Source organism: Hesperophylax consimilis, chromosome 8, assembly GCF_061612785.1.
Source record: "Hesperophylax consimilis isolate HC1 chromosome 8, BYU_Hcon_1.0, whole genome shotgun sequence".
NCBI lineage: Eukaryota > Metazoa > Arthropoda > Insecta > Trichoptera > Limnephilidae > Hesperophylax > Hesperophylax consimilis.
In genome coordinates this window covers 29253575-29272276 of record NC_142843.1, presented here as the reverse complement: position 1 = coordinate 29272276, position 18702 = coordinate 29253575, and the positions used below count along the sequence as shown (strand labels likewise).

General features: G+C 32.2%; 2 protein-coding genes across 3 annotated transcripts in view; one reads left to right on the top strand and one right to left on the bottom strand.

Moving 5' to 3' along the window:
• The window catches only part of Epac (Exchange protein directly activated by cAMP), a 524699-nt gene that overhangs the window by 53135 nt on the left and 452862 nt on the right, over positions 1–18702 (top strand). The window lies entirely within an intron of this gene.
• The window catches only part of LOC149421831 (transmembrane protease serine 9-like), a 102965-nt gene continuing 89204 nt past the window's right edge, over positions 4942–18702 (bottom strand). Inside the window, exons 11-12 of the mRNA XM_089634689.1 lie at positions 14414–14557; positions 4942–5094 (exon numbers count right to left, since the gene is read on the bottom strand). Coding sequence (XP_089490815.1) covers positions 4942–5094; positions 14414–14557 — 297 coding nt within the window. The remainder of the gene's footprint in view (positions 5095–14413; positions 14558–18702) is intronic.

Below are 18702 nucleotides of genomic sequence, written 5' to 3'. Positions count from 1 at the left end.
TGTTATACAGTTGGAGATACTACGTTCGAATCTGTATGCAATTTGTACAATCTAGACAGAACATTGCTGTAAAAGTATATTATACTTAGGTACCTACCCATGTATAGGCAAAACGTAAATATATATAGAGCCGTTCTGTATACAGTAGCACTATAATACAGAACTCTTTAGTATTATGAAGGTGCAGGGCGGGCGTAACGTGAACATTGCGTGCTGGTGTTTCGGTGCTTTCGGGTGCGGCAACTTAATTACTCCAGCTTTATGGACTGAGTCCCGATAGCTTTTCAGTGATATTACGCCGGTGGTTATGGTTAAAGCTCATCAGTGATCTACAGATCTGATCAGTGAAACGTACAAAATATTGAAAATATAATTTTAAATGGTCAAATTTATGTAGCGCGTGTTCAGACACGTTATATTTTATTTATCAACTCAATATTTTACCCATCAAATAATTAATTTAAAGAACAGGCTTTATTTTATTTTGTTTTATTTGGAAAGCCAACAGTTATAATATTTTATAAAGTGTAGCAGTATAAGTAATATAAAATACAACCAATAATAGGTTTCCACTGATGGATTTTAATTATTTAGTGAATATAAGAGAAAAAAGTTACATTGGCCTATGGGGATGGGATGGGATGGAGGAAGGGAAGGGTATGGGATTAGGGTTGCCATCTCTAAAATTTGGCAACCAGGATAAGAGGCGTGAAAACCCCGGATTTTAGAGCCCATAACCCGGACATGTCAACAGGTTTTTTTAAACACAGTCAGTGTAATAAAAACAGTTTAAAATGTCATAAATCACCTTTTTATTTATTTTCAGACCTTAAAATTGAATTTTGTCATCTTTTATCATCATTTTAAATGTACCTAACAAAACAGAATCTTATTACAGTTTGTTACACATTGTTTTCATAAAAATAAAACAAAAATTATTAATATACTGTTATGAAAACTAAGCCTTATTAAAATATTAAACTTAACAAAATTCAATTAAATTTTTAAACAAAAATCATAAAAATACTGAGACCATTTTAGTATTCAGTCTTACAATTTTTGAGGTAACTCTTTTAACTGAATAATAATTATCTTTTTTAAATTTGTATCAGCAGCCATTTACACAACAAAATACCTCTTAACATAATATGAACTAAATTCAGTCTTCTTAAATCTTAAGCAAAAAAACTGACCCTTTTTAAAGTTTAGACTTACTGTAATGTAAGTTACATTATTATTTTTTTTAAACATATAATATCCAAAACTATTCTCATTTATATCACCTTAAATTTTAATCAACAGCCATATTACCTTAACACGGGCATTAGCCTAGTATGGTTGTAAAAAAAACATAACAATTGTAATTTCAAGAAATCTATGAAATAATAAAATATTAAAATTAAAATTCTACATTTCTTTTACGTAATAAAAACAATCATTACTTTAACTACAAAAATGAATATAAATTATAGCACTTGTAAGTACATTATTTGATTATCTAGCTATTAAAGATTTTTCCTCAGCCTCTTGCCTTTTTACTTTTCAGTTTTTTTGTATTTATCACTCTTTCCGATAGCTTTTAGAATATTTTCCCTTTTTAAAAGGAATTTATAAAAATCAATGCAGCTGTATTCTTGGAAATTGAATTTAATTTTAATTACTGGCGAGATTGTTTCTACGTTTAGTAAATTTCTTTCTTTTGTCCATTGTTGTGAAATCAATGAGAATATTCTCTCCACGTTGGCAAACCATTGGCAAACCCGGACTACAAATGAAACCCCGCCCGGACGCTCCCCGGACGCCTTCTAAACTAGGACAAATCCGGGGAAACCCGGACGGATGGCAACCCTATATGGGATAGATCTAGTCTATGTGATGAGTAACATGCTAATGTAAATGTTATTTTATGATTTTAGATTTAAAAATGCGAGGTGTTGTGTTAAATAAGTCAAATGTGTTGTACGAATTGTTGAAAGTATGGGAAACCCGGTGAATGAATGTATTTTGTTTTGAATTAGTATTACAATGAGGGATGTTTAGTATGTGGTTTTGTCTGGTTTGTCTGATGGATACCCTTAATTGAATTATTTCAAGTAATTCTGGGAAATCTATAACGGAGGTGGCTGTTTTTTGTAATAATAGTACATCTGCGGAGTTTCTACGACTTTCTATTGACGAAATCTTGAAAAACGCGGCTGACTCCTTTATGTTTATTTATTTGTATTTTACATCAACATTTACAAATTTGTAATGTATATAATAATTTAGTGGAATATTCTTAATAAAATGTGAATAAAAATTCACAGTGTATCTTTAAATGCAACTAAAAAATTTCTCAAGAGATTTTTACTCTATTTCAAGCGAGTCGTGTTTTATTATATATTTTCTCCAATTTCGCTTAATTCTGAATGTATGTTACATTGCTAAATACATTCGTATTTACATAACTCCCTTTCAAACCATCTTTGAACGCTTACTACATGGCCTTAAATAAGTAAAATTGGTTGAAGAAATTACAAAATAGGACACAATCCTAAACAATATTAACGCTAACATTACTAGTTATTTATGTGGTATGTTATTATAGCCTTCTTGTAACTATATTCCGTGCAGTTGAACGAATCTATTCTTTCTAAGAAATAATTATCAACTGCATCTAGGTATACGCGAGTATCTAAATGACTCAGTCCTGATATTGTTGCAATTAAAAATAATTGTTGTTAGTGTTTCTAGTTGGTACGTAAAAGGTAATTGGACTAAGTAAATCAGGGTTGTCTATAATAACATTAAAAATTTAAAAAATAAAAGTCAAGTCGGAAACAAGTCTTCTTAATTATAATCTGAGAGTTTTAGTATTTTTAATTCTTTCATTAAGTGGTTATCATTTATGCAGTATTTTATATAGCTAGTTAGGAATTGACATCGACAAGGCAAGCATTTGACCGATCAGTAGCTGAGTTGGCGTCGCGTCTGGGTCCCACGGAGGCGTCGTTAGTTCCTCGGCTGGCTAAGTCCTCCATCACGACACAAGCAACACTTTTCGCTTACGTTACCAAGGAATGTTCTTCTTTCTTTAAAAAAACTAAAATTATAATGGAAACTTCAATATACATGCACCTAAATGTATAATTTATTATATTGTTTTCATATCACTTCAATCACCCCAAGTGCGTTTTACATTGGTTATTGTATGTTGAATTTTAGTTACGTTTTTCGTATATTTACCACCACTGAAGTGATGAATCAAAAAATGTGTGTGTTGAGCATGTCCGTGTTCCCGAAAAATTGAAGTTTTTTTAATTACTTCTGATTGAATTAATCAAACATATTTTTCAAAAATCGAACCTTCTTGAAAAAACGACAATCATTTTCATTGGCTGTCTGGTACCTAGGAGTTAAAAGGTCTTATGGAAATTGGTGACATCACTTATATTACTTATATAGATCACACTTCTTGTAATTAGCTGTACAGTGATAAGCACCGTACATCATCATTTTTTTTATATTTAAAAAACTCAATGTTGTAGTAATGATCTAATCTGTTCTATTAGATTTTTTTTTAATTTTTCTGTCGACATAATAATAATTGATGATATTATGTACAAACTCACATGAGCGTAAACAAAAAAATAAAAACTAATTCTTGTTAGCACTTTAAAAAATAATAATATTTAATCAGTAATCAAGTATTACGCTAGCATCTGTGCCGCGTTATTATTTAAGGTAATTAAATAATTCAATTGCCCAATCAGTTCCACCAAGAAAAGTTCACAACGAAAAAATTGCCGCAAAAAAGGTTAATTGTTTCATTAATTTAGACGAATGTTCAGGCGAGTTTCAGGCTAAATTCTGGTGTTATAATATTCTAATTGTAAGCAGGGCTGTGTCCTTGCCACAAATTTAATAGTCCGTAAGTAATTAGGAAATTTCTTTTGAAGTCATTTTTACTGAAGCCAATTTAGCTTGATTTATTACCAAACTTACATTACCGATATTTTATATTATTAGCTTAACATGTTAAAAAATGATTATAAGAAGTCCTACAGTCTGAAATTTAAAAGCAGACAAAAATTATGGCCCTTTAAAATGTTTTAAACGCCAAAACCAAGATGGCTCGTGATAAAAGTAATGTGTGTTTATAAAACCACAATACTCCAACTGCATATTTTTCAAAATTAGTGGTACTTTTCGAAAGGATGAATGTATATTCCATTCTAAGACAATTTTATTTTTAATCTTTTTTATTATTTAACGCTTTGTAAGGAATAAATTACATAAAAAGTCGATTTTTAAGAATATTTGAAATTTATGCATCAAAATAGCAATTTATTAGGATGTGAAATCAAAATTAAACAAAAACTAATTCAAAAACAAAGTGAGTAACTTGGTGTTGCTATAGTAATTTAAAATTTAAGTACAAAAACTAAATAAAATTTCTGGAATATTATGCCAAACTGTACCGTTCTGATTATTTCTAAAATTATATATATTGCTTAATCGTAGTGAACACATATTTTAAAGGATATAAGGGATCGAATTAAAACGAAATAAAGCTGCTTACTCTTGGGAAAAGTGAATTATTAACGGAAAACATAATTTTTAAAGACCTTTTTTGGTAGATTTTTTGATATGTTGGTTTTACTTGACCTCATTTTGTTTAATTGGAAAAGAAACTCAGCAAAGCAGCACTTTGCGTTGATTTTACATCAGAAATTTCTTTCAATCTGGATTCCGTTGCTGAAAATTCATTTCGTTGATTTGTAATTAGTCCATTTCGTTGAATGTAATATGTAACTTTGTCAAAGAGAACAACATTTTTATTTTCGTTGATAAATCATTGTTTTGATTTACCATTACTTTAAATCGAGAGTGTGAACAAGAAAATAAGAAGAATTTTTTTAAAATAATAAAAATCTGTTGAAAAATCACTTTTTAATAAAATTACATGAGTGCATTTCGTTGAATCCAGTGTGTGAACTGTGCCACCCTGGTGTAGATCCCTGGCAGGGTGGCCTCTCCACATGTGCCCGTTGCGCCGGCAGATACCACCCCCAGCTGCCTCCCCCCGACCACCAGTGGACCACCTGAATCTCCCTGGAACAAGATTGAAAGCATTGTACTTCCATTTAAATCCCCCAGGGCCACCCTAACGAATACTTCAAGTATACGAAGTTACAGCGACTTGGGTATATATAGAATTATTGTCTTCCATTTCAAATGTGCAAAGAAAATTAATGTACACATCGAAATGCTTTAAAAAAATTAAAAATGCACAAGACTCCCAAAAGCTCCGGACTGTCCAGAGCCGGGGAACTATGGCATCCACAAATGTATTATGTTCGTACATTGTAAGGCTGGAAGGAGGGGGGAGGCTAAGGATATAGGGAAAAATAGGTAGGGAAGTACCTGGCTATTCAGATCTGGTCATTAAACATGTTTATATACATTTCGAGCAACCATTTCGATTCTGAATAGTGATTTTTCACCAGGACGATACTGAGAGTATCTACCACTTTTGAACATACAAATTAGTGCCCGCCGTTAGATTGGTTATGGGTTACATCAAGATCCATAAGAAAAACTAATTATTATAATTTCGTATCTATTCTGTAGTTTTAAAAGAATAATAATGAACTAGTTTTAACAAGTTAATAAATTACTTTCTTACAGAAGGAAATTTTAGTTTCAGATAATCTATAGTGTATGTCCATAATAGACTATTACTAAGGGTAGTTCAACCTAATACTACCGAGTTAATTCAAAGTTAATCAAAGCATACACATAAATTTGAATACCGCGCATTAAAGTTTAAAGTTTAGTATTAAAGTTTAACGATGTTGTAAACGAAATTGTAAAGGTCAGCTTTTGATTTATAAGGTACAGGTAAAAGGTCCTGTACCGTACAGGACCTTTAGCCTTGCAAGGGGAAAACTGTGTAGGCACCAATATTATACCTAATGAGAAAAGCAAAACGTAATTGAGATTCTAGAAAATTGTTCCGTGAAATTAAAATTTTCTTCTCTGTCATTATGTACTCACATTTTGAAGTTTATTTTGTCTTGTCGTCCCAGAGGTCGTGGGTTCAAATCTCTGTTTAATTAATGACCAAATTTTTTTCACATTATTTTGTACTAGCGCAGACCCGTGAAAAATCATATATTATAACGGGATGTTTTAAGTTCACTTTTGAAAAAGACAATAAAAATTATTTTCTGATAAAATATTATACTTCCTACATTATCGCTTGTCGGAATTTTACACACAATCAGTTCCAATTTTAAAAATAACTTTTAAATATAATTTAAATTCGAGTTTCAGATTTTACAGATCGAGAGTTACACATATAGGACAGACATACAACCGAAATTAGTATTTTTGATTGACGATTTGAAACTCGTTCCAAAGCGGAAGATTTTAAAAGAGAATTGCCCTTGTGAGAGACCACCACTTAGAGTCGAATGTGTTTGAAATGGGTAAAGCTATGTTTAGTGATCTAAATCACCAACTTTCTCTTCCATTCCCATCACTCCCCATTTCATCAACTTTAAAGAATTCTCCAAAACAGGATTGCCTTAGTCCCACTGGCTCTGGGCAAGGTAAAATGTGCGGTACCACATCGAATTTTTTAAATCCTTGATATTTCATCACTATTTTCAGTGGAAAATCAATTTCACTGACATCAGAGTACAAATTCAACAAATAAGATATTTTTGGAGTAAACGCCGCCGGAAGCAATTTTTGTAACTTTTTCACACACATTCTTTTTTCTGCATAATGTATCGTCATCTTATTTACGTCCGAGAAACGTTTTCCACTACTAAGCTGTATCATAATACGATTTCTCACGTTATACGTGTGAAAATAGCAAATTTCGATTGTGAAGTAATTAATAGTTCAATTACAACCAATTTGATAATACTTTAAAAAAAATATATTATTACGCTCTCGTCAATGATATCATACCTCTCTATAGGAAATTTAATTTGGGAGGTGGGAATGGGTTTCAGCGGGAGGGATGGATTCATACTTCTGTCACTCCTGGACACACTAACCCCTCCATTCCTACCCACCCTTCAGATATTTTTCTTTCCATAATTTCTTATCCTTTTTTTCCTTAAAAATACCCTCCACAGCATCCCCAAAGACGACATAAGCCCTGAGGATATTTATTTTTATAAAGGCCTCTTGTGAGGGGTTAATGTAAAAAAATATTATAAAATATTATAACAAATTATTATTGAATTTTAGCATAAACATAAAAAAATTAGCTCTAAGCGAGAAATTAAACCCCCTACCGTTAGGGTACGTATACATTTGCGAACCTCGAATTACGGGAAAGGAACGAATCAACTGCAAGCGTTGCTTTGCTGTTGATTCGTTTCTTTCCCATAAGTTGAGGTTCAGTTCGGCAGTTCGGCTCGCCGATGTATACGTAGCATTATAAATCGTTAAATCGATAACAAACCACAACGTATTTGTAATAAATGTTGTTTCTTGAATTGAAGTGTTGACAGAATTATTTGTATTACGTTCCTGATTTAACGACTTTCATTTATATCATATTTGTTTATATGTATTTTTCTTATAGACGGACATCCACCGAAGAAAAAAAAGCTTGTATTGCATTGTTCGCCTTAGAACACATCTTGTGTGACCTAGTTAGGTGAACAACGAAAGAAAAACATAAAAAGAAACACAAAAACAAAAAAATGTGTATCCATAAATCCAAGGTAGAATCTTACTGCAAAATAAATTTTATGTCACTGTTAAGTCGGGTCTCCAGCGACCCAATATTTTTTCAAAACATCCGACTAGAACAAAAACACCGGGGCAGGGCCACAACGTTTTTTGTTTCCCGTCAGCCACGAACAGAAAAAAAACATTTTGTCCCCTACCCAAGCATTCACAAAAAGGGGACGTGTTTTTGTTGGACGAGACATGCTTTATGAATTAAGAGATGAGTAACTTTTTTGGTTACGCAGCGAAAACAATTAAATCACCAAGAAAAAAATTATAATTATCAGAAACAATTACTCCTGGAAAATTACACACATTTTAAGATTTTGAGATTTAAAATATAAAAAAAAATATAATGGAAGTCGCTAAAACATGTATCGCTTTGCATGAATTTCAAATTAATGCAGTGTCGAATTAAAAATACTAATTTCGGATGTGCCTCTGTCCGTAACTCCGTTTGAATGAACTCTAAAACTTTTACTTCGAATTGGAATTGTTTGAAGAATGCAGACTAGCTATAATGTACTTACCTGTATAATATAAAAGAAAATTATTTTAATTACCATCTCAAAATTGAAACTGATTTGTAGGGAATTCAGACCATCCCTACCGGTGTATTATATTTATATAGACACGAAGCGAAGAAAATGGTTCCCTGCATTTAATCTCCAATTAGTCTATTTTGACCTCCGAAGCTGTAATGCTGAACGATCGGAAACTACCGAATCCGGTTCCCGCACACTGCTCCTCACTGTTGCTACGCGACCACGTTTCGACGAGATATCAGTACGCAAAAGCGCCTTTACATGAAATAAAACTAGAAGTGCCATCCTACAAATTTGAATGGAAATGAATTATCAATTTATCCCAGTAGCTAACTCCAACACCCGCACTTACACTCGTCTGACGTAGTAGATCTCAATCCCATTTGAATTTCTTTAACACACTTCTGTGTCGGAAATTTATGCCTCGATTAGGCAAATATTTGGATCACGATACCCGCCCACAGAACACTACTTATGTTACTTTTTATATTAAGCGCCTTTATCACTATCCCATGATTTTTCTCGGGTCTGCGCTAGTAATAACTTAAAAAATTCAAAATGAAATTTCCATAGTTTGTGAATTTTTGGATTATATCTTCCTGTTCATTTTTTGAATATTACACATTTTCCTTGTGTATTTGTTTCCCCAATAATATAATCCTTTTTTGTTTCATTGAGATTTATTTTCCAATGTACATTTGTTACATAAATTTTGTTTACTTTGTAAGTTACAAGATCGCTGGCCAGTGATCTGCCACGCAATTATGGTCATTATAAAACGTATCGTACTTACGTCATTATGCCTAGAAAGATTGAATGTCACGGGATCTAAGCCACATGTCAGATTGTTAACATGTGTTTAAGTATTGATCAATCGGATGCCATATTGCCGGGGTATGTATGAACAATATTAGTTATACAGACGACATGGTCACACTAGCTCCAACGGTAAGAGCGATGAGAAAACTTCTGGCAAGCTTACGTTGATAGTCACGGGCTGATGTAAAATGCTAAAAAGTCATCCCTGCTGACATTTAAAACAAATACTGGTCCCACTGTCATTCCACCCATACGTCTCGGCGGGGTTAACCTGAAAATCTGCGGCGAAATTTAGGGCATGTCATCACCGATGACCTAAATGATAAAAATGACATAGAACGCCAAAGAAGAGTACTGACTGTGCGAGCTAACATGCTTGCCAGAAGATTCAACAAGTGCAGTCCTCCGGTGAAGAAGCAACTTTTCCAAACATACTGTATGAGCTTCTACACTAGCGAGCTATGGACGACATACACACAAGGCGTCATGAACACACTCCGAGTACAGTACAACCACGCATACAGAGCCCTATTTGGCCTCCCCTGGCGATGCAGCGCCTCACAGATGTTCAACGAAGGAAGGGTGCATGGGTTTGCTGCTTTGATGCGCCACAGAATAGCCGGGACGATTCAGCGCTACCAGAGATCGGACAACACTCTTGTCCAGGCCGTTGCCCAGTGGCAGGGAGCGCCTCTCCACCAGAGATGTAAAATTTCACTCGAGCCACCATAAAGTCCTAATGTGTTCATCAATTTATTCATTTTTTAATTATTTCTAAGTTGATTTTTTATGTATTAACTTAAATATAAACTTTAATAGCAGGAAGAGCATTGCACATACCGCTCTGTCCAGCTGAAATAAACATTATTATTATTATTGTTTTAAAGACAAGATTAAGGATTTCCCCCGTGTTATAATCAACTCTTTCGAAGAAAGAAGATTTTTGTTGTTGTTGAGGTTGTGATGCTTGTTCTACACTAATTAAAAAAAAATAATAACAAGTATGTTTCCAATAAATTCGAAAAAATGGGATATACACGATATATATAAAATTAATGTAATGAATGTGACGCACAGTATGAAGGTATGACTACTAGAAATTTTAAAACTAGAATCAGAGAGCATGAACCCTGTTTACGAAAAAATAACTATTCTGAGTTTGCTAACCATTTAACAGACATTTAACAGACCATAGCTTTAACAAAGAAAAAACTAAATTTAAACATTTAAACGTTACACCTTGGCAATTAACAAAAAAAAATTAGCCAACCAATAATATAACCCTGTAAGTCACCTTTACTAACAATGTTTCCCTGTTTTGTTGACTCCACCCTCTACCCCCACCTAATAAAATCTAATTTTCTGTACTTGTATAATTTTTAACTTAGTTTTAAGATTGATAGTTAATGACACGGTTGTGTAGAAACATGTAGCAAAGTAAACTAAAATTTAAGTTACAAATTGTATTTGGAAAATAAAACAAAAATGTCAAGAAATTGTTACATAGTTAACGCCCAAGAAATACAGAAAAATAATCCTTGTGTAACTATCGCTGTGTATTGTTTTCGCGTTAATATCTTCTCAAGCAATTTCACTCTGACTTCACATTGATCGATCACTTCATTGTCTCTACTAGGAGGCTCGTATGTGGAGAATGAAGACTGATTTCAAGATAAGAACACACTTTCAAACTTTAAATTTTACACTCACTTTATCGATTATTTTTCAAGAAAGTTCCTGAAGTTACAACGTGTTTCAGGTTTTTGCATTTCCCCGTTCATTTATTACACTTTCAGGAACACAGCATTATGGTACTTTTGTTTTGAGTGCAGCCATTTGCATTAATGAGCGGTTGCAGTATGCGGTAGTTATTTTATTCTTTGAAGACGACCCGTTGCATACAATATCATTATAAACTCGAATGCAACATTATATTTCTATACCTACATTCTAATTATTTCGCACTAAAACGCGTTAAATTATCTCACAGTATTGCAAAAGAAAATTAATTTCTATTTAAGCTTTCCCACGAATATGATTACAAAATGTTTGAATGTTATTTTGGTATATTTTTACCTTATGACGTAAGTAATGCTACCATTAAGCCGAAAATCTGTTTGTGCGAAGTAAGTGAAGCACATACACGGTAAGATGTGGCGTCATGAAATTATCTCTTTGTCTAGAATTAATTCGACTATTTTCAGCTATGCAATTTCCAACATGGCTGTGGAAATTTGAAATATTCATTTTTATATAAATCTCTGGCTAGGATTTTCTCCTCATTTTAACTCTCATTGCTCACAAATCGAAAGAAATTATCTGAAAGGCGAAAGATATTTAATGTCTTTTTATTGTATACAAGTGTTAATTCAAGATTTGACTGCCCTGACGCCATAAATTTGCTGACCTCACGTGTTCTTTCGAAGTATGCTTGATGGAATATATTATTTCACAACAATTTGAACTTCGTGTTAGAGAAGGAATGAACTAATAGATTTCGCTGATATTTTCAATTTAAACTTTGACACATTCAAAACCAAATTAGTTCAAAACTTTTAGTTAATGTAAATAACGAGTAATCATAATTTATGCATCTGTTTACTTAAGCACGAATATGAAATGATATTTTTAAGAAATATTCACAATATTTTTATTATTATTATTTATTACTTGTATTTATATTTAAAGGGTGCTTAAAAATTAATGTGATTTAAGAAATATTTTGTACTATGAGTTTTTTTAAAGTCTTTTTATTTATGTTTTACTATTTTTTTCAATATAATTTATAATTTTTATGTAAAAACCCAATAGAGTTAATCAATAAATAAATAACCCTTTTAAAAAATAACACAAGATCTTAGTTAAAGTATAAATCGTTTTAGACGCCTTACAAAAACTTGTATTAACTTATGTCGCGGATAAACTCTTACAAAACTGTTTGTTTTAAAGAAAGGACAAAGAATAAAAATAAGTTTATTACTTGTTTTCTTGAATAAATTAGTTTTCTCAGCAGAAAATTTGATTTTCCATGATGATAACTTTAAAAGGTTGCTTTTAATCATTGGAACTAAACCAACAGTAAAAAGTCTAGAGACAACACAAGAAATTGTTGTAAATTAAAAAAAAAATCTCTTAGATTGACATTGGAAATTATTATTTTAACGCTAATTTTCTCACCCAAAAGCAGTTTTCTTTAGTAATCCGATTAGTGACAAAGCTGTAATGAATTCGACATTTTTACACTAATTTATAGAGAGCGATTTTCACAATCGCAATACTGGGTATCTTTTGGAAAGGTTATGATTGAAAAAATTTGCCTCCGGCGCACTGCCTATTCAAACTTTCAGATTCCTATCTTATTTGAATTTTTCCCGACAGATAATATTATGCGAAAGGAAAGCCTTCGTTTGCATATCGCACAATACGCCGCGCCTCTATTGGGATTCTGAGGATTCTCTATTCTGAAAGTATTTTGATACTGATTTAAGGAGAAAATAAAACCAATTCTTATATTTAACTGATTTTTTTTGGGGTATTATGCCGTTTTTCTGTACCTCCTTCTTTAGCCAACGTTTCGGACAGCATTGCAGTGTACATCATCAGGGCAGATATGTAATCTAAGGTTGTGGTGAAATGTGTGCTTGCGTATGAAGATGCGATCCCGAGTTGCCAGCTCCAACCGTTTAAGAGCTAACATTGACGGATAATTATAAAGTGGTTTTTTGCATTTACTTCTGGTCTAGCCGTCAATTACCTGATACCAAGAACTACTGAGCTTAGCTCCATCGTCTCTATTAATATTTTTTTTGTCAGGGTGGCTCGGAAATGTTGACTAAAGAAGGAGGTAGCGAAACACGGCATAATACCCCAAAAACAAATCATCATAATACTTTCGGCCGTGAAAATCTCAAATCATACACGACTCTTATATTATTCCTAAAGTATTTGGTTTTCACCTTTTTTTATGCTGGAAGTGCGCATAAGAGTCCCAACCATCCCAAATATAGCATTCCCATTTGGTGTATGTCGTCGGTCTTAAAGGGGTAGACATTGATAGGAGATGGGGAAGAGAAAAGTTGAGAAGTAGTTGACTATCCAGATCTGGTCACCAAACACCGCAAAAGTCATTTCAAGCAAAGATTCAATTCTTAATTTCATGGTCTGAGAGCATCTATCATTCATTTTTTTTAAATAGAATTTTAATATAATTTAATGCTAACGTTACAAAAGCGGCTTGGTTATGGAGTTATTCTTATCTAACCAGATAAAGATTTCAAACTTTCCGCTACCTGTCAACTATGTCCTCTCTACCAAAAATATCTTAACGGCTTTGAGAATCGAAAACCTGAATATAGCACGAATATAGAACATACCTATAAAATAATATTTATGGCTCGTTAAAAAAAATTGAATTGAGATTTTCCTATAATTTATACTTCTATTATATACTTCTCCTATATATATCTTAATATCTTAAATATGACATATATATTTATATATATCGTAGAAAGTCCTCTCATATCACATTAATCTATCTATCTAGGTACTGTATTTTATGTGAGATTATTTTTTGATACCGTGTCATATTTTGTGTTATTATGAATAAATTAAAAAGTACTTAGATACATAAAAAATAAAATTAAAAAAAAAAACTGTCAGAACAGACAGTCCAGCGTAAATAATTTAGAAGGTAGGTTTTGTATCTGTACCGTATACTATTACACGGAATGGACTGTGAACCAAATCAACAAGGATGGAAATATATAGCACATTCAATTGGGTTTGAAAATCACGGGAAATGTGGAATGATGGAAACAGCCTACCTTGAATTCCCACGAATCCCTGCATTATGGCTCTCGACGAACTGGCACTGTACACAGGGTGAAAATTTCCTCCAAAACGAGATGATAATTTGCAAACAGAGCACAAAGCATTTGAATATACGAATCCAATTCACGACGACACAACGATTGCATCTGCTTGCCACACGACACGATTGCGAATAATGTACTGACTTGCGACAATTTACAATGCATCAAAATAATCTTCTTCTTTCCAAAGTGGGTAAGGCTGTTTTCAAGGAAGGAAATGGATAGTTGGTATGATAGTATATGATGGGAAATTATGGTAGGTATTATCCCAAACTGTTTCAATACTAAACAGTATATTTAGATTAGTTTATGCGGTTCGCTTACTTAAAACTTACCATTTATTTCAGATAACTATTTATGAATATGTATGCAATCCATTCTGAAATGAGTCATATTATAATGAAATGATTTAATTCTGGATGTGTAAGATTTTATATTTACATTGCAGGAGTCTTTTCCTCCGGCCATGTCGTGTGCACACATCATGTTCCTGGTGAACTGCTCTTTGTAGATATGATCACAGGCATCTTCTGGTAATATGATAAGGAATACCTGCTGTAGTTTGTCTGCCAGGTTACCTCCAGTCTGGAAATATTCAGCATTAAGTACGAGTCAACTTTTCATGTTTTACATTTTATCAAAACAGAAAGCTGAAACAAAGTAGAAGGGCCATGCATTATTATTAGTATGAAAACCCGCAAACAAATATGTGAACATCGTTCACCAAAATACTACTGCAAATAGTGAAAATCGAATCTCCGCACGGCGGACCCCCAACATTTTTTTCTACTACAAACCGAACGTATATACGCAGCTTTGATAATCAGTGCAGATTAAATTATTTATTGTTAAATTTTGCATATTTTATAATAAATTTATGCATAGTTATTACGCTAATACAAATATTTTTTTCCTTTCTTTACAGGTAAGTTCCTGACATTTTCATCTATTTTCATCTTTCATCTTCGTTATTTGTGGGTGAGTTAAAATATTATCGTTCCTCCACTCTAGCGACATTTTTTTTTTGCAAAATTGATTATTGACTGAGCGCACTAAATTTGTTTGCTTGTGTCCGGGTAACCCGGTAAACATGGTAGCCGTGTTTTATTTTATTTTAGTTAGTTTTATTACCTTTTTTTTAGTCAGTTTTATTACCTTTTTTTTAGTTAATTTTATTAACTTTTTTTTAGTTAGTTTTATTACCTTTTTACTCCGCCAGAGCGCACAAACGTTATCAATTTATCACTATTACGAGAAGCCTACTGTTCACATAACTACTAGTAATATTAATATTGCACTTGTATAGCGCAGTCTTGGCCTATTGCACTTCACTTGCCTATAAATATTCAAAAGTGAGACATATTCGAAAATCGAAGCAATAAAAAGCAAAAAAAAAAAAAAAATTAAATTAAACAACTTTGGTCATAGCTCGGTGACAGTAAGCGCGCTTCTATGCTATATCTATCTTTGTTTGTATTATCTATGTTCACCAACATCTAAAATCTCAAACGACAGGTTTTTAAGAATAAGTTTTGATGATAATAAAATTTTTGTTACGGTTGTTAGGTTTATTTAGAGTTGTTTGTTTGCATCGTTAAAACAAGGTTGATTTGAAGTTTCATAAGATTTTGTATTAGATGACTTCACGTTAGTGTTTAATTTGTTCAGAATACACAGTAATGACGCTGCGAACAGGGTTGAATATTTTTTAATTCATTTATAATTTGATAGGTAGTTATTAATAATATGAGTGACATTGAGTCCCATTCTATTCAAGATATATTCAGAATAAATTCTGGCACAGCAATCGCATTTCTAGTATATTAAAGGATAATATTGTAAGAAAATCGTACGTATGTTGGTGCATTTCTCGTATGTGCCATCGATTGGAAATTGATTCAATCCAAGAACCCCGCGGCTAACCGTCATGAAGTCGTTAACGCTATCTCTGCCTCAAGAAGCCTTTCAACTGGCTAGGTTGATGTCATATTGATTTTACTGTAGGAATCTATATAGCCAGGCGATCTTTGTGGGGGGTTTGCCATCAAAATTCAATACGTGAAATTCTTCTGAAGAAATCTTTCCACAACTGCCAAGAAGTACCTACGTACGAGGGGATGATTGTAATGATTTTAGCTTTTTCACTTAACACAATTAAGTATTTGTTGTACTTGTTCTGTACACTTTTTTTACTAGTACGCAAGTCGACAGTGTGATAACAATTTCTTTAAACGGTTTTGTAAAAAAAATATATAAATATTTTTAAATATTGAAGACAATATTAGTGATTTCTAAACGAAAATCTGAAACAGAAAAATCAGAAAAGGAAACGGTCACATCTGGGACCCAGATGTGACCCGCGTGATCGCGTCCCAGATGTGACCGTTTCCTTTTCCGATTTTTCTGTTTCAGATTTTCGTTTAGAAATCACTAATATTGTCTTCAATATTTAAATATTACAATTTGAGGTTTTACTCAATAAACTTATTCCGAAAAATAAATAAATATTTTTATTTGTATATTTTTGTTATAAATGTATATTTTTTACATTAACTTCACACACGAGGCCCTGAGGAAAATTAATTTTTACTCAGAACCTACGTCATCTTTAAAGAAACATTTTCGAGGAAATAGTGAACATGGTCTTGAAGTAATTTCTTTCTTTTTTATTAATCTTATATTGTATGATTATTATTATATGACAGACAAAGCATCACACAGCGTTCTGCTGAATTAAACAAAATAAAACTTATAGAAAAGTGGTTAAAAATAAAGTAACTTTCCATAAATAGTAAAAAAAAGATTTTATATAAACGTAATCTCGTATTCCTAAACCATATTGAATGATTTTTTTCGACAAAATATTAATAACATGGCTGTGATAATGATATTTATGAATGATTAAAGATATTTCTCTGTCTTTATATATTTTCGGTGAAAATGACACTAGTCAATAGAGTATTTACCAGTCTTGATTATTACAGAACCTTTAGCAAGGAGAAAGCACAAAAGAAGGCATGAGAGCAAGCTGTGCAGTCTAATAGTATTTACAACCTTTATGAAATGTCATTTTCATCTTCTAGTAAAGAATAATATGCATAGTTTTTACATATTTAGAATGAAGCAATTTCGGTTGAAATATTACTAACCTGGGCTAGAGTCCAAGAACTGCTGTTTTTGTTATTATTAGGTGGATTGTACAAAACTTTAAGCTTTTCAATGCAAAATAAATTCATAATTTTATATAACGCCTTACCTTGATTTTGACAAAAAATAGACTTTCCAACTTCTTCATGATTGATGGAAAGTTTTTTTTACCGAAATTGCTTTGCAAATGTTACTTAAATAAGTAAAAAAAAACCCTTTAAAACGCCTATGAACTAATAGTAATGATCATGGATAATGTAAGAATGCTGAAAGTAAACACAGAGGTCGTTAGAATCTACGTGGTCTAACTGCCAGCAACTATTGTATTGAATTAGTGTTAAGGAATTGCCTGAAAGCTTTTTTTCTTACTTCCAAATGCTTAAACGTAAACGTTTACACTTTACCCTCTTTACGGCAGTCATTATGGAACATAAAAATATTTAAAGAAAGGTCGTTTACAAAAAAAACTAAGAAAACAAGATTGATCCATTTATTCATTTGATTGTAGTTTATTGTTTGTTGGTATGGTGAACAAATTGGTGAGAATTCAATAGATATTGAGAATCGAAACATAGCATAATTGATTTTAGCTTTGTTCCCCTTGCTTCGAATAAAATCGGGTTGTTGGTCAAGCTGTCAAAAGCGTCATATTAAGTTCGTGCTGCGGCGTTACGGGTTCAATCTTCTGCCAGCTTAATCCTCAATCAATCAATAAGCAACATTTTTCGTTAATAATCAATGTTGGTAGCAGAAGGACTATTAATTTCGTCAAGATATTTTTAAACCGCGAATGTTTTTAATTTATTTTATTTTTATGAATGTAAAGGTGGTGAATATGGCATTGATTTATCAAGCTCCACCAATATGAATATTAAATATTAAATTCTTTGTGAAAAACACATTTATTTTTATTTTATTAGTTTTTATTTAGGCGAAATTTTTACATGATAATGACTTAAGGCTCCGTAGTAAGCGTTCAAAGAGAATAAGAAGATTATTGAAGATGGTTCGAAAGAAACGTATTACGTAAATACAAATGTTAGAGGTAGCGCGCTAACCTAAAAACGATTATAATTAATAGACCTATGCGATTGTTGTGAAAACATTTAGTTAAACAGGTTTTATTTCAAATAAAGCAAAAATTTCTTAGGAAACATTTAAAGAAAATGCAATTCTTTTCAAACCTATAACATGTTAAATCATAGAACCAGGTGTGTTTTTTATAATTTTCGAAGAATGCTTTGCGATTTTTTTTCTATCGAGGGAATGTCATGAAATTACTTTTTCAAATCAGCCAATGTATAGAGATTATCTTAAAATTACATACATTTTTTAAAAGATTTAAGTATTCTATATTTCAGAAGAAATTCTGAGTTATGATTATAAAGCATTGTTAACGCAAACTACTTGCATCTCCCTCTAAAATAATATGTTCCTGCATTCCCTCACACAATGTTACGCACAACCAGTTACGCACCAGTCACGAGTTAAGACGCACACAGTTTCGTCGCGCGTATTTTGTTAACGAATAATAATAATAAATATGTCTAATAAGCAAAGCATCGCAGTACTGGATGATTGCT